This window comes from Embiotoca jacksoni, unplaced genomic scaffold (assembly GCF_022577435.1).
Source record: "Embiotoca jacksoni isolate LCO1_2020_lvr unplaced genomic scaffold, fEmbJac1.0.p SCAF_21, whole genome shotgun sequence".
In the NCBI taxonomy this organism is placed as follows: Eukaryota; Metazoa; Chordata; class Actinopteri; family Embiotocidae; genus Embiotoca; species Embiotoca jacksoni.
The window spans coordinates 4,221,814-4,239,692 of NW_027185352.1; the positions used below are offsets into that span (position 1 = coordinate 4,221,814).

Sequence of the window (17,879 nt, forward strand, 5' to 3'; positions counted from 1 at the left end):
TTCTCCATACAGGAGGCGTCTTGAAGCTGTCGTTACCAACAAAGGCTTTTGTACAAAGTATTAAAGAAATATCAGTAAGCGTGTTCAATACTTTTTCCCTGTGTCATTTCACATTATTACAAATAACTTAATTTCTGAACTTATTTGTTTTGGTTTCTTTGTATGTATGGATTACTTGAAAATGTCCTGCCAATAGCACCTTTGGAAATATATTCACTGAGAAAAATGGTGACGTGTTCAATACTTATTTTACCCGCTGTACATTATAAAAAGGGACTGAATCATCAACTATTAATGCACAGCTAACAGTTTTGCTGTTCTCCATTAAAGCCAAAATAATATGACTGCAAAGGCAGGTTTTGCTGGTTTGTTGGTTTGCTTCGGTGTTTTTTTTAATATGGATGATGGTTAAAAAAAGAACTTGAGAATTGTTCTTTGGAGAACATTATTATTAAGTACTTTTAAACATCTGGATCAGTAATGTGTAATCGCTGTTCTAGATTGTTGAGAACAACGAGTCATTCTTTCCACCACGTCAGTGGATCAACGGCCGCTGTACTAATCTGATACTTTCCCACCTCAAACACTAATTGTGTCTTAAAAAAAAAAGAAAAGCCGATTCGACTGAGTCAAATGTCAAATTCCCTGACTTAAAAACAGCTGACTAAGAAGCTGAAATTGAATGACCTGTTATGAACAGAAAAACAGGCTATCGTTGTGCTGAGTAGACAAGAAACAGCGACATTTCTGTTAAAAACGGGCCATCTGTATGTATACCAATATGTAAAGACATGAAATACATGTCTAAATATTTATCTAATAATTACGACCACTAATGCTAACAAACATACACATTGACAATAACTAGCTAACTAACATTACAGCTACATACATGGAAAACTAAAATTTACACATGCAAACAAAATTCTCTGATATTCTTGACTTGGCCCAAATAACAACAAAATTCAATCACTGTCCTTGTCTCGAAAAGAGTTTTTAAAATGTCCTGAAATTCCCTGAATTGTGAGAACCCTGTAACATGATGCGATGTGATTCACAACTATGGCATACATTTGTTTGAAATAAAATCCAAAAGGCTGCTGATGATGTGAGATTCTGCTGTGGAGAAGACAGACGGGAGCTAAAAGTCATGGGACAGACCCTGTGTAAACAAGGGTTTTCCATCACTGTCTTTCTAGTAGGATTCCTGTGCATGTATGTGAGGTGAGATGTAAAGTGAAATGTAGTTATAGTTCAACAGAACAAAACATCCTTAAGTTTGTTATTTACCGTGCCCTGTGTCCAGCATCAACTTACTAAACCGAGCTATGAAGCATTAATTAAAAATAATCATCTTCATACCTTAGCTGTGAATTTTCACACAACTCCTACAATCCTCTTCTCAAGCTCAGAAATAACTAAGAAACTCCAACCGTTGTCACTTCGTGACTCTGAGTCTCGGTGAAAAACAAGCGAATCGGACAATAAAAGGTTTCAAGTCATGTAAGACAGCAATTATTAACCCGAGGAACGACAGAAAGGGTCAAGAAAACCTGATTAAAGCCCAAACTGTCATCACTGACACAAAACCAGCAGCTATAGTTGAAATGAAGTCTGTTGCCATGGCTACCCATTTTGGACTGCGGGGAGACGAGGGTCAGTGAAAGCTTTCATGCTGTCTCACCGACTCGGTCGCTGGACAGATAAATATCCTTGTATGTTTGGAGGCTTGCTGCTGCTGAATCATGCTCACAGCCCGCCCCTCTGAATGTGGACTTTTTAATCAATGTCTTACACCAACATGACTCGGCAGAATAGGACCATGTACAGTGAATGAAGCCAGATCTCATGGTTGACACACCAGAAATACACATGACTTGAATACGCAGTCGTAACTCCGTATGTGGGGGACGGTCTGGAAGCTGGAAAGCAGTGACGCAGCAAAATCTTTTACTGAAGCGATCACATAGAATTGCTGATGCGATGAGCTTATATATTCACACATCATTAAACAAGTCTGTGCAACAGGTTGACGATGGAGAGATCCCTCAGGAGAAACACGTTATACTGTGTGTTACTATACTGAGAGGCAGTCAGGGAATTCTCCGTTCTGCTTACGCCCTCTTGTGGTGGGAAACTGCCTTTTTTTGTTTTTTAAATTCTCAATAAATATGGAAAGAAAACAGACAGAGCTGTTACTGCTATTGTATTGACAAATATAGATTCAGATTTTCTCACATGCAGTAGCAAGATTGCCCCAAATGTTCTCATTTAAAAGTAAAATCCTACATTGAAGGAAAGGATATTTTACTGCAATAAGACTGTACAATAACTCAACTCTGGCAAAATCCATCACACAACACAAGACTGTTGTCTGTTTTTCTTGGTTGTTTAAATATTTAAAAAAAAAAACCCAAAAAAAACCTTTGCACTATTGTTTAGTTAGTTTTAATTTAATTATTCTATTTTATTGTATATACTGTGCATTTGTATATTTAATATTTTTTTTTACTGTTTTTTAATTTCTTTCCTTTATCTATAAATGCTGCTGTAGCGAAAACATTTCCCTTTGGGGATTAATAAAGTAACTATCTATCTATCTATCTATCTATCTATCTATCTATCTATCTATCTATGAGTCACAGCAGCAAAAACATGATATCTTCCATCCATAGCAGCTTTACTCCATCCTTTGCTTGTGAATATGAAACTGGAGAGAACATCACCTTGAGATGCCTTAACAGGACTATGGCCAATGTTTATTATTCATGTTTATTATTGTTCACGGCACATATTCCTGCCTGTATATAGAAATACAATTTGTAAGCAACCATCTGTCCATAATTCTGTCTGTGCTTTCTTTTTGGGAAAAAACAACAACAACAACAACAACAACAACAGGTCTGACTGGATGAAGAAGAAGTACATAGAAATCTTGTAGTTCACTAATCACAGCAGAGAATCCACAAGAGGGCGCTGCAATACAAGAACACGCTTCAAGTATCATGAGCACTGATATATATATCCATGACACAGATCTACCTGATTTTCTCCACAGTAACACATCCTCTCTTTGATTTGTTCCTGTTCTGTTGTATAGACACCTCCATCAGTGACACTGTGACCATTAAGAGGCCAAAATGAGACGTCTCCGACCATACAGGCACACTCTTCAAGTGACTTCAAGTGAGAGCTTGGATCTCCCAAAAGGTCTGGGGCGGGGGTCAGTATCACAAAATCACAAAAGCTTCTCATCCTCCAGCTTTATGACATCAGTAAACAGACAGGCTGTGAAGCCCTCATAAACTGAGTGTGACACAATCGTCCTCCTGCAGAGTTGAGAAAGGTAAAGAGCAAACATGACACCGATAGTATCCCAGAGGCTGCAAATGTCCGGTGCACCAAAATACAGCAAGACAAAGGCAGCAGGATTATAAGAGTTAAGAGGCTCAGGGTTTACAGTATGCAGCTCTATTTAGAGTTCAGTGGTGCATACTGGGATTGAGTGTGTGTGTGTGTGTGTGTGTGTGTGTGTCTGCGATAAAGTGTGTTTACATTTTAAGCATGTAGTTACTAATTTCAGTGAGCAGGTGGGATTTTATTGGCATGCCCATGTTCACTGAGCTGCTCCGGCACTGATGCAGTCTGACACGGCCATTCTGATAATTCAGTAACCAATTCATATTCATGTGTTTAATCAGAACAATTGCTGCAGAGGAAGTGACGTTTTCCATTCGGCCGCCTCACAAACTGTAAAACAAGCGTTTCTAAGATCATCAGACATCACGGAGAAATTTCATTTTATGCAAATCTGTAGAGCAAAACATTTTCCTCTGAATTGCTGGTAAACTTTTAAAAGAACCATAGACTATTAGTTACAGTAGATAAACATGGACGTCGCCTTTTATCACGTATGAGTTTAACTTTGACTTTACTTCACTTAACTTTTTATTTGTAAGAGGATAAATGTGTTGTTCCTTATTTCAACTACGACAAACTGTCAGTTGAACACGTGTGAAAGAAAGAGAAGCTTAAATTAAGAACACGAGGTGTAACGTGTGTTATGATTAAGTAAGTGCGGTGTCGTTAAAAAAAAACAAAAAAAAACAACAACTCAGGTAATGTACATTATCGTCTGATTACCATGACAACAGGTAAGCAATGAGGAAGTACTAATTGTGCCTAAACGGAAAATTGACAGGGCAAATGGGAGCAGATAAGAAAACAGGGAGACTTTTAACTAACGTATGCTAAAATATACTTTCAAAAACATAGTAAAGTAGAATCATATGCCTGTCTTTGTTTATCCCCCTGCAGTTCATGCAAATAAAGCCTTGGGCCACTATTTGTTGATTTGCAGTAGTTTGTGCTGCTTTGCTTTGCTGTTGTCTTCGATCAAGTGAGAAATATGAGCTCTGGAGGAGTTTGAATGTGACGTGTGTCCATGTCATTAAATCCTTGTCATGAGTTTATGTGATATGCAATTATTACATAACTACATAACATACAGTACAACAAATCCTGAGTGTATTTTGAACTCCAAGTAATCCAGTGAACTCAACTGAATGATGTGCAGACCAAACAAGCTGAACTGTGATACACAATGAATTGGTTGATATCAAATAACTGTTCATAACATTCATGGTTTGATTTCAGCTGAGGATCTTTGCATCATCTCCTACAACTCTCTTCTGCCTCTTTCCGTGTTTCCTGTCACTCAAAGTAAAGTCAACTGTCCGAGGCAGAAGGGCAAAAAAACCGAATGATAAACCATACGTGGGAAGCGAGAGCCGACCTTACCGTGGCTGTAGCTGACCCCCGGGCTGAGGGTGGAGGGCGTAGCGATGTGCTCCCTGTTGGGTGTTTGGAGGCCCGCTTCCTTCTCCTTCTCCTTCTCCTTCTCCTTCTCCCTCTCCTTGTCCTTGTCCCGCTCCTTTGCCTGGCGCTGGCTCATCCTGCCTGGGGTCAGAAGGACGGTGTCATCACCGCACACTATGACAGCTACAGACAAGAGGGAGAGAGAGCCGGGAGAAGGGGATGAAGGAGGGAGAGAGGGGAGGAGACATATATGAAGGGAGATGAGAGATGAAAAGGGAGGACATGAGAGGAAAGATCAGACATGCTGCCTTTAACTGTGGATCAGAGAGAGTCTACAGACGGCCCTCTTGTGGAGCATCTGCTCGGTGCAGCCTCCTGTTTTATAACCCGTTTTGATAACTTATGTAACACTTGTTTTCATCCAAGTCTTTTGATTGGAGAAGAGGTGTTTCATGAGCACTGACATCCTGAATTTGAGTGCTTGTCTCTTATCCCTCCACCTTGTTTACATGGTCCTAATGAAGCAAGCAGGCATGATATTGCTTAGCCACGGGAGCCCGTTTTAGATGAGGACTGAAATGAACGTGTGACATTAAAGAAAAAGTTTTATCTTTGATAACAAGACACTCCCAGATTTTGTTCTGTTGTGGATCCTGATGGCCCCTCAATGAAAAAACACAACTGTTTAAGTATTAAAAACATCAACAGTGTGCTAATTTCTGATTTTTTTTTTTTTAAATTTACTGGTATAATAATTCTGAAATGAGTTAACAACAAGATGTGCTGCAGATCAGCAATACTTTATTTTTTCATTTGATGTGCCTCCACAATGATGAGATAAGCGTGAATCTGCCTTCAGCAACATAACATTATGTTTCAAAAGTTCAAATGACCTTTGTTTAATATTGTTCATTATACACCACATATTGCTAAAATATAGTTATGCAGAAAACAGATGATCTGTTCAAATCCATTTCAATGTACAATGGATAGTACAGAGCTAGTTTGGTGGTGGAGGGAGTCAGTCATGGCTGGTCTGTCTGCTCTGTGGTGACAGCTACACCTCCTCTGCCTTATCACTTTATCAAACGTGTGATGCAGCTCCACATTGCAATGTACTAAAAAAAAAAGCAACCACGTTTTATTCCCCTCACTTTTGCAAAATATAAAGAAATGCAAAAAAAAAAAATCAGATTTTTTTTTTTTTACCATTGGAACGGTAGATTACCCGTACTTCAAAGTAAATGTTTTTAAAATGTTTATTATAGGAGTGACAGGCAGAGCCCATCTTATCTAAACCTCTGACGTTGAGGATCGTGTGTTCTCTTTGCTATTTTGCTAGTAGGGGCGGCTGAGGTTAAGATCTTAGAGCGGGTTGCCCACTAATTGCGAGGTTGGCGGGTCAATCCCTGGTTCGTCCTGTCCATATACCAAAGTGCCCTGGCAAGTGACGGTGAGCTCTTTGCATGGCAGCTCTGTCACCATTGGTATATGAATGTGCGTGTGTAAATGGGAGTCTTCTGTATGGCAACGATAAATTCTGCATCATCTCAAAGAGAGCTTAAAGTTAATGTGAGGCCATCTGTCCGGAAGTGGAAGTTGAATCTGAAGCATAATGATCCCACAACAGCAAATCTACCGAGGAATGACTGAAAAAGAAGAAATGGATTTATGGAGTGGCCCAGATTTGAATCCCATTGAAATGACGTCGGGACAGTAGATGACAACAAAACCCTGAAACATTTTGGTATTTTGGAGAGAAGCGTTTAACAAATTTCAGCAAGCTGATATCTGTAGAAATGAGTTCTCCTATAGGCTATACTAGATTTAAGTCTTAAAGGTGGAGTCAATTTTCACATCAGAATAGGACATCTAATGAAAAGTTTGCTCAATAAATCATTAACAAAGCTACTTTTCCATGTGGTGTTCTTCGAGTAAATCATCTTTATCTGTGGGCGCTGTGTCAAAGAGGGTCAAAGGTTTGCTTATTCACTAATGTCAACAATAGCCTTGTACTTCTTTTTTCTCATGACTGTACATGTTGACACGCTTTTCTTAACAGACACCAGGCAGGTGACGGTGACACGCTCTCCCAAAATACACCACTGACCACCAACTCACACGTGTCCCAGTAGATTTGAAAGGTTTGAATGTGAAGAGCAGCGAGCACCCACGTGGGAAAAACACTTCAGAGAAGGTATTTGGCAGCGATGTTACAGACAGACCTGAAAAACTGAAAACACTTCAAGCTAAATTATAGTCAAGGAGACTCTATGTAAATTCCTCCCCATGATAAACTGCCGTTAATAACTTTTAATAGATGCATTGAAGCCTACGGACAGTTTAAGCACACAAAAGCACAGAAATTGTGCAAAATGGGTTCATTAGCATTAGCTTCTATTAGCTTCTATCAACACATACACTCCCTTATGGTCCCTGAATACCAGCCCTTCTGCTGACTGTGTGCACTGCCCTTAGCTCTTCTTCTGAAAGGTCACTGGCTTACCGGAGGTGGCATGGTGCTCCCTCCACTCTGCATGGTGCTAGCAGGGGGAGAAGGGTGGAGACAGAGACAGAAAAAGTACAAGAGAAAGAAGAAGAAAAAAGAAAACAAAAAAAAAGTAAAAGTTGAATGAAAAAGAGAGGACAAGAAAGAAGAGTGAGAGGGATGACGAGTGTGTCAGAGGTTTTGGATGGAGATTAAAAGAGGGGACAAGAGGAGGGTGTCCACCATGTGTTGTTGTTGTTGTTGTTGTTGTTGGCAGTAGTAGGTTTAGGTGCAGCGGGTGGTGGAGATAGTGGGCAGCAGCATCAGCAGCAACAGCGGGAGCGGCCGCGGGCACACGGGACGACAACAGACAATCATAAAAAACAAAACAAAAAAGAGGAGACAAGAGACAGAAAACAAAAAAAAAACAGACATTAGTTTAACCAAAATATTAATGGAGGACACAACTTAAAACCAAACTGGCAGGACAGAGAAATAATGAATACAGTGATGGTATAACACAGCACGCACACATAATGTGGTACTTTACATGCAACAGAACATGATGAGCGATAATATTTCAAGTGATCTGACAATTACTGTCCAATTAATATGAACTAAAGCTGCTCAAAGCTTGGCTGTGAAAACAAATGACAGACTGCCGCTGTTTGATTTAATACAGCATCTAATGACTCGGTAAGAAAAACAAAAAAGAGGACCAAATACAATTTTCCAAGATCGTGTCTTCAAATTGTTTCACTCAAAGTAACTCAGTTTACAATCACTTATATGAAATAAAAGATCACGTAATCACATCTAACAACATCTGACCAACCAAACAAAGTGAAAACGACTGAAACAATAGTTATTTAAACAGTTGCTTAATAATCTTCAGTGAAACTTGATTAATCAAATGGTTTTAAAGTTAAATTGTAATTAATACATTTATGTATTCAAAACATGCAAAACTAAATTAATTTAATTCAAATTTTCATTACGCGTTAACAAGTCTGCAGCCATGCTTAAAGCAACATGAAGCTGTGCAGCTGTGCTTTGGAAAGAAATGGTAAAATCCTGCTGATCAGCAGGTAATATTTACCAGATTTACCATCTCAGTTTTGAATGTGAACTTGCTAGCGTGGTTCACGAGCTGACTATGAGATCGAGTCCTGAACTAACATTTTTGCCAAAGCAACAGTCATAAGCTTCATCCTCTGGGGTGAAATGTCATTGTTATTCTCTGATTATTGTTGAGATGTTTCAGTCAAGTCTGGAGCGGTGAAAACTAAACAGAATTACTATTTTGATAATGCGCAGATTAATGTATTTAATTTTTTTTTTTTTTTTTTTAATCTTAATTCAGTCATCATTCAACCTTTATTAATATGAGAAATCATTGAGGGTGACCCTCATTTAAAACGAGGTCGACTCATTTCCAGAGCAAAGAACAAATAAAAATGACGGCAGGGATCGCAGCAATAAGACGAGCTGACCGGGAGGAGATCGAACCACAGTTGAGCTTCTAATAACCGTCTACTGTCAGATGGAGGAAGATTAACCTGAAAGATGAATTAAAATCAACAAAAACATAAAATAAGAAGGTTATATAAGAAGCATTAAAATATAAGTTGTGTAGTTGAGTAGATAAAACGGAGTACAGTTATATAAAACAAAACAAATTCTTTCGATAAGATTTAATCCCAAACATGTTTTCCATCCATAGAAACTAAATTCAAGTCGGTGCGACAAAATCCCTCGGAGGAGTTCGACAAAGTGCAACGTGTCAGAATCGCCCAAAATGGCGACTAAATTCAAAATGGTGGACTTCCTGTCGAGTTGACGTAACGGTGCAATGTAACTTTTTTGTGCGTCTAGGTGTGATACACGTGTCCACCGGATTTGCCGGGGCATCTCTTTAATAGGCGCTCTCGAGCCATTTGGCCACGCCCACTCGCGACTCCACTAGAATATGAAATTTTCGCCGGGAGAGATATGTGTATCCACTTTCATGAGTTTTGGAATATGATAAAGGCTCCAAAAAGGCAAATCACTTTGAGAAGAATAATAATAAGGAACAAGAAAAAGAAAAATTCCTTGAAAAACAATAGGGCTTTCGTACCATCGGTGCTCGGGCCCTAATTACAAATACAGGTTTGGAGATTTATAATCAAGCTTCGGAAACGTGAATTGATTTTAAGGAGATTCTGTATTTTGTTCCAGGACTCAGATGCACTAAAGTTCAGAGCGAACTTTCCCAGATCGGTCCGAACGTCTTAGAGGAGCGGCTCTGATGTATACGAGCATTTCACACAGGTAACAGCAGAGTTCCAATCGGAGCTTTATAAATAAAGAGATGCCGGTGAGTGTCACGTCTCTGTTGAAGAGAGGACCGTCCAACGCAGTGACGGGTGTTGTAGCCGATACCTGGAATAAATCTGAGGACGCAACGGTGGACAGAGATTTAAGTGTTGAGGCTGATGCGTGTCTATAAATCGCATCTTTTTATATCTGTTTTAAAACAACAAATTCATTTACATTTTGGAGCGGAGGCCAATCACGGGGCAGAAACATTTCCCTGTTCGGAACAGAGGACACTGGAAGAGAGGACATTGGTCCTGCAGCATGTCAATCATCTCAACATCCAGGAGATAATAGTGAAGTTCAAAATAAATACAAAGACTCCATATCGCATATTTGCATATCATAGAAGAGTGGACTGTTGGCCTGTTGGGTGTTGGACACACACACACACACACACACACACACACACACACACACACACACACACACACACACACTCACACACTCACACACTCACACACACACTCACACACACACACACCTCCCTCCACCTGTTCCTGTGCCCAGCAGAGAGTGGAAGCACTTAACAGCTGGCTAAAACATAAAGAGGCAGTGATTGTGTTGGCTCACCACGGCCGTCCTCTGTCCTGCAGACACCACCTCTGCAGCAGCAGGAAGCACACTGCTTCTGTTCAGTCACGGCCACAACCGCCTCCCACACTCACTAAATGTCAGCACATTGAAGAATCCTCAGAATTTTGCCGCCGTCCGGAGAACATTTGGCTCAGGTTTACGAAAGCCGCCCATTTACCGAGAGCCTACTGAATTTATAATGGAGGTCCATCCAGCTGCAGAGGACAGCGTGGACGCCGGACATCATGGCCGACGGCAGGATCCCCAAATCCCCAGTCAGACGAAACACAAACCCAGTCGGGAGAAAGACAGAGAAAATAATGCCGCTGATTGGATATTCCTCGGTTAATCAGGGAGAGGAGAACAATTTGCAAAGTTGTGATTGGTTAGAACCCTGAGAGCCATTGGCTGAGAAGATAGACAACACTATGAGCTGCTTACAACAATAAGACAAAGGGATTAGCTAACTGTCACTGAACGTCAGAGGTCTGTTAACAAGGCTTTGTGGACGGGCATCAACAGAGTGATTTTCTTATTTAATCATGGCTCAGCTTGCCCCCCCCCCCCCCCGGGTTGCAAAACACTGACCTGCACTTATGAGGTGAAAAGGTCAGAGGAGTTTGTGCCTGGAAAACTCGGCGGATTACCGGACGGTTTTTCCTAAATAATCCAGGGATTCACGCCAACTATCTTCTGTGGTTCCACCGCCGTCTACGACGCCGACCCGAGTCTCGACTGGCCTCGACAGACAGCCTGATGTGGATGCTTTCTATAAAAACCTCACCTGGTCATTAGTGCTGATTAACTATGCAGATGAGCGTGTGGGGGCCGTGAAGAGGCTTGACGGAGAGACAAAGTGAGGAACCAGGAAAATCTCCAAGTGTCACTAAAATAAATAAAAAGTGACAGGCAGCCGGAGAGGACCGTTATTGGTAGAGTGTAATGAGAGCGTATTGTTGGATCGCAGCGTGTGTGGAAAGCCTGTATTAGTTTCTGAAAAGATTTCCACACTATGAACTGACAATCAAGCAGGGGGGTCTGCTGGGGGTAAATCTAAATCCATGACAGACCGATCAAAGGGCTTCGAGCAGCGACGGCCGCAGTTCGAATCCGTCACAACCGCAGACGTTCTCATCGTCTGAATGATTTATAACGTCTTGCTGTGAGGACTTTAATGTGTTAAGTGCCATGAAATAACCTGTGTGGTGATTTGGCGCTATGTAAATAAAATTGAGTTGAATTGAATTAAAGATGATGAACGTGATCGTTTTGAATCGGGACTTTGGATGAAGTAGCTCACGAAAAGTAAGGCGAGGTCATATCAGCATGTCGGATACAGTTTTAATTCATATTACGGTATATAACAGTTTCAGATTGTGTATATTGGCAGATACCCAATATTAAAAGGACAGATTTTATATTTGGGGGCAAAAAAAACATTATTAGGACATTTTTAGTACGTATTCATTTCAGGTTGACTTAAGGTACAATTTCTAGTTCTCATTTTCAGGCCCATCTTAAAACATAAACTTTAGTTCTCTTAACTGATTTGAATAAACATATTGCTGTTCCCTAAACTCATTAAAATTCCCTTCCCTGAAGGAACATATTTGCATATGTCCCAGCATACACGTTCAGTCCCAACATCGTCAGATGATAAATGACGCACTCTGTCTGCTGTCTCTGGTAGAAGTGACTCCGGCGGAGCCGAGAGGTCGAACAAACGCAGCGCAGCTCGGTGAGATGGGGTTTTAAAGGTTTCACCACTCAGACCGCAACCGTGAACTAGTTATTACATTTGATCTGACTTTCATTTTTAAGACAGCGGGGGAATTTACACACTCTATATATTTCACTAAAGTGGAAAAGAAAAAAAAATGCAGGCTTGAGACACTTATAACTGGAATTTAAGAGGATGATGTCATGTTGAATAGAAAATATCACAATGGCTGGACACTGCAATTATTGTACATTGAATGATATGTATTAAAAGTTCCTTTGTATCACCCTCGTTGTATTAAAACGTTAACATGATATTATAAATGACTTAAAACACTCCTTTAGTGAAGCTGTGACGAGTGGTGAAGCAGCTCAAACACACACACACACACACACACACACACACACACACACACACACACACACACACACACACACACACACACACACACGATTACAAGGGCTGGGAAAGCTGACAAACATGTTTGTTTTTGGAAGTTTTGAATACGAATCGATATTAAATTCCATTCCCAGATGTAAATCTGTTAAAGTCTATCAGATGCTGATATTTGGATGCTAAAATATATATATATTTTTTTATGATACCATATCAGCCAATTGTAGGTGGTTGTTTTTTCCAACAGGAACAGACAATCTTGATACAGATCCCTTAGATTATATTTTCAAAGGATTATAAATCCCCTCATTTCACTATGTCAGACAATTTACAGCGTAAATGATGTACTTCAATCCCTCTGATGGACAAACTATGTATTTATATGACACCGTTTCTAAATCACAGCAAATCTAGTTTGGCATCAATCAACTACAGTTTCATTTGTTTTCCCTTTTGTTTTTCAGGAAACCCATAACCCATAACCAATCTACATTTCTTTCATTTTGTTAGAGGAAATCTCCCCGACATACCGCAGGCCCAGTGTTGCATTACACCTGAATATGAATGCAGGTAGTGTTCGAGTTGGCACGGAGGCGTGAACCAAACAGCAGATATCAGAGACAGACGTAAGAGTAAGACGTGAAAATACAGGAAAGGATGGCGGGTATCACTTCCACGCGGGACGGTGAGCAAACCTCAGCCCGCTGTGTTGGAGGAGTCCGAACAAACGCGCTCCTGTCGACAGCCGAAGCGTTCAGATCTTTAAGTTGTCTGTTGTGCTTGAAAGGTGAAACATAATGAACGTGCAAGTCAAGGCCAGCACTTCCACCTCGACCGCAGATGTGTTCAAATACGTTTAAAAATGACAACATCGTCGCTCTGCTTCAGAACATTTCGGCGTCGCACCAGTTAAAACACAAACGCTCATATTTGTGTTCAGGTGTGAATATCAGCTTGCCGGGATGAGCGAAGGTAAAATAAAGACAGACCAATGTTCCCATCATTTCAGAGAGGACCTGTCCACTTCTCCTTCGGGGGAAAATAGGAAAAGCAAGGTGACATTTTTCCGTCTTGAGTCATTTATCTGGTTTTCAGACCGAAGCCAGCAGCCCGCTGTGTCGCCGAGACGACACACAAGGACGCTGGAGCTGCTGCTCTCAACTCAAATACATTAGATTATATTTAGAAATTCTGTCTGAAGCGGAGACATCAAGGAAAAGTAGAAAGAGGTGTAATGGTGCACAACCGTCTGGGTGTAGTTTCCTTTTTGAGAAGCTGGTTTTGCAGACTACTTGGGAGGTTTTAGACTTTTTTTTCCTTTTCTTTTTTTAACCTGGACATTTTGTTCCTGCCCTTTAAATCTTTAAAAAACAAATTTATAACAAAAATGAAATGAGAGAAGTGTATATACTGTATATTTACCACATTCATGACTCGGGTTCAGTTGCTTTGCTGAAACCAGTATTTAATTCCTGCTGCAGATGTCCTGGAGTTGATCCAAAGGATTGGTGTTGGGGCTGATGTGGGCATATTTGAATGGATCTGTATTGGCTCAAACAAAGACTATAAAAATCGGATCTTTTTTGGGTTTTTTTTCCACGTCTTCCTGCCAGTGTTAGTTAGTTCTGCTTTATCAGAGCTGAGCATCGCGGGCATGAATTTGAAGGATTATTCAGCTGCATCTCCATCAGATGGGACTTCAGACACGACAAAAATGCATTCGTTCACACGTCTCTGACGCTATTCAGCTCCTCCAGGATTTCACCCAGTGTTTTTTGTGATTGTTGTGATTTTGCAGTGGATTTTCTCATAAATTGCGCTGTAATTTGTGGCGTTTTAAGTGAGTTTTTTTTTTTTTTTTTTTTTTAAATGGCAAAATTGCGGGAATTAGGGCATTTTTTTTGAAGCACTACCTGACAAACAATGATATGCAATCAATTCCTGCGATAATAGTTATCAAAAATATATTTTCATTTTGATCATTTATTTAATCTTTAATTAAACTTGGAGAACCACAGGGCTCAAAGTTACAAAACAAAAACTGACGTAAAAGTGACGTAGCTTTACAAAACAGACAATCTATGACTGTAACATAGAATACGACGACATCAGCTGTCAAAATAAGAGCTTTATATGCTGTTTAATTCATGTTCATTCAACAAACAGACCAACTGTGCACACAAAAACAAAGTGCGGTCTCTCACAACTTGGAGTGTGTATAAATCTAATTTAACATGCAGTAACATGGAATCACTTCCTTTGATAATAAGCATTTAACTGGATAATGTTAACCATTTCCTCAAACCCCGTCACTTCCCGTGTTTCCGCTTCTTCACGGTTTATTTTGGTGCTGAGGGAAGAAGAGCCGTGCTGACTGTAAATGAGGAGTTATTTTTTGTTAATAAAGAAGGCAACTTTATGCTGTAATACTTTCAGCACAGCTTCTGCTGACGACTTCATTTGCAGAAGAATCGCGGGAATTAAAAAAAATTGCAAACTCCTGCAAATATTGCGGAGATTGCTGGAATTTGTGTTTATCATTGCGATCCTAAGATGGAGGAGGGAACCGGACAGTTATCATCAGCAAAGAGGAGCAGACGAACCGTTCAGGCAGGTGCTGCATCAGCATATCAATCAAGACGACTGCACAAACACTCATATATACATATTCATAGGAGATAATGACGCAACGAACTAAATACACGCTGATCTTCTAAATACACGCTGATCTTCTGCTGGAATCTTTTCCCCTCGTTTCCTCCAAAGCTTCCAAACCTCTACAGGAAGCACTGCCTCAAACGCAGCACTCTGAAAAGATGAAGAGTGCTTACGCGGGATAAAATGCCACGACATATTACATAATGTTTAAACATCGCTCGCAGCACATTTCTGACCCATTTTCTCTTCAGTAGCAGGGAGAGGCGAGGCAACAACGACGGCTTTTTTTTTCTCTCCCCGACGCATGAAGGGCACATGTTGCCATTTATTCAGCTCCAAATCAAAACACGACGCTACGCGGGCAGAACCGGAAAACTGCCCCGGTGCTCGTCTGCGTGTTCGAGCTTGGAACATGGAAAAGACCGAGCCGACAGATCCCTCACCGCTGCCTGCGCGTTAAAGCTCATGACGGCGTCTTGTCGTGGAAAATGATTCACGGTTGTGGAGGCTCAGAGAGACGGAGAGAAGCATCTCCTTTGGTCGGATACCGCTGCTGCTGAATGGCTCGGTAATCACTGGGAGCTATTTTTGATTTATTTTTTGCTAGGATAGAAAATTGAGGAATCCCGAGGCCGTGTCAAAGTGTGCTTTCAGTCGGTGTATCCACTCGTGTGAGGAACGTGCAAGTCGTGTTTGGTTGTAAATAGGTGACAAATAAAAGAAAGAACAGCTAAAAAGCCAAAGTTCCACAAGTGTTCAGCCGTCGTAGATCGTCCGACTCTGATCTCCATCTGAGCAATAACGCCCATTTTTCCTAAATATATTCCCTCATTTGGTGTTTTGATGATGGTGGTGGAGAGCGGTCAATCACGCGTTGGTTAAATAAGACGTTCGGCCCGGGTTGCGATCTGCCGACTGAAGGCCGAAGCTTGTGATTCTCACCGTTCCCAAAACCAAAGCTTTATTTTTATTTTGTTTGGCAGCACAAAAACAATCGTGACGTATCATCTGTTTGTAAAGTGGATGGCTTACTTACACGTTGAGCAGAAAGAAGAGAGAATCAGAAAAGCGTTACTTTAAAATGATGTTCTGGGTCGCCACCTTCTTCTGTATCTGAAGATATCGCCGATCGGAGAGCTGCCGGTGAATCAAAACAACGAGCTGAAAGTCCACGAAAGCACGGTGTCTGGTGATACCGCTTCAGCACCGTGTTACCTTCTCCTTTGACCTTTTCTTCATGGAGAAACATCGACCGCAGGAGCTTTAATTGATCAGTTAGCGAGTGGCTATTCACTCAGCAGGAGCTAATGTAATAGATCAAGATATTCATTTTTAATATCGGTGTTCTACTTCAACTCTGTGCTCGGCTCTTTGCCGCAGCAGTTCTCACTGGAGATCAATAAAAGACATTTTCACAGACTAACTGTTCGATATGTGGACGTGAAATGTTGACTTATTAATATTATATCGCGCTGCGGGTGAAGCACTTCCACAAGCCTCCCACCTTCTGCACACGTGTTTCTAACAGCGGCTGCTGAGTCACTGGATTGATCACCGGTGTTCGTGAAGCCCGGCCGAGACCTTCGTTGTGACTGAAACTAATTGGTCCCTCCAGTTATTTTTGTGATCATTGTGAACAAAAATGCTCGGTTTTTTTTGGCGGATTTTTGAAAAAACTGTGATGTAATTTGCAGATTCTGCGGAAAATTGAGGTCAAAAAAGAAAAATGTGTTTGTTTTTTTTAAGCACTATCTGATAAAGGATTAAATATGTAATCACTTCCTTTGACCATAATCATGCTGCACATCACAGAAATATTGTAGTTGTAATCTTTTTTTATTTATTTATTGAACTTAAGAGAAACCACGGGGCTAAAAGTTACCAAAGGAAATCCTAAAAACGACACAGCTTTCCAGAACAGACCGTCTGTGACTAATATAGAAACAACGACAACATCAGCTGTCAAAATAAAAGCTTTAGATGCTGTTTGATGTTGTTGTTTAATGAAACACACAGACCTGCTGGACGCACAAAAACAACGTGGAGTCTCTCAAGTTGACATGTGTCTAAAATTTCAGCATAATTTGAGCATTTTTAGCATACCATAATATGTAATCACTTCCATTTATAATAAGCATTGAAGTACAAAGTTGTTCCACTTGTTCCGGTTTCCTTAGGTGCACAGATTTGAATAAGAGTTCAGATTTAAGTACAGTAAACAGAGGCAAAGCCTCTCTGATTGGATATGAGGAGATATTTTTGTTAATAAAGTCCCTTTTGTTTGCAAAGACGTACTTTATGCCGTAATACTTTCAGCACAGATTCTGCTGATGACATTTTTTGTGGAAAAACCGTGGGAATTTGACAATATTTGGAAGCTCCCGCAAATAGTGCCGACTTTGCTTAAATTTGCGTTAATTGTTGCGAGAGCGCGATTTCCTGGAGGGACTAATTAATGACGAGTGCATGTATCATAGGATTTATAGATTGTAGTGTATAGTGTATTTTAGCAACAGGATTAATAAGTGTAACTCGGCCTGCAGCATGTCAAAGAAATGTCAGTCAAACTCTGAACTTTCCTCATTAAAACACCTTATGCACTTCACGAAATCCAAAAAAACAAATCTCCATCATCCTTTGCAGCTCGGAGCAGCCTCATAAAAACGCCGAGGACTTTTACCCTCCACCAAAAGCCACACTCGAACAACTCCTCTCGTAGACTCCAGTAAAACAGCACGTGATGATATCTGGCTTCCTTCTCTGTGCCAGCTTTAGTTAAGCCGCCTGATACAAGCGAGGTCTTGTGAGGATGTGTCTGACCAGGACCTTCGCTGAAAAGACCAGTTCTGTAGGAGGCAGAAGTCC

At 40.7% G+C, this 17,879-nt stretch overlaps 1 protein-coding gene across 6 annotated transcripts in view; it reads right to left on the minus strand.

Moving 5' to 3' along the window:
* Positions 1 to 17,879, minus strand: part of osbpl8 (oxysterol binding protein-like 8) — a 101,579-nt gene that overhangs the window by 42,839 nt on the left and 40,861 nt on the right. For 4 of the 6 annotated variants that reach the window (XM_069156485.1, XM_069156482.1, XM_069156484.1 and 1 more), the window contains 2 exons: positions 7,325 to 7,361; positions 4,801 to 5,001 (listed from right to left, as the gene is read on the minus strand). In XM_069156485.1, the coding sequence (XP_069012586.1) occupies positions 4,801 to 5,001; positions 7,325 to 7,361 (238 nt within the window). Of the gene's footprint in view, positions 1 to 4,800; positions 5,002 to 7,324; positions 7,362 to 7,549; positions 7,581 to 17,879 lie in introns of those variants that run through there. The other 2 variants (XM_069156488.1, XM_069156487.1) reach the window with 2 other exon arrangements.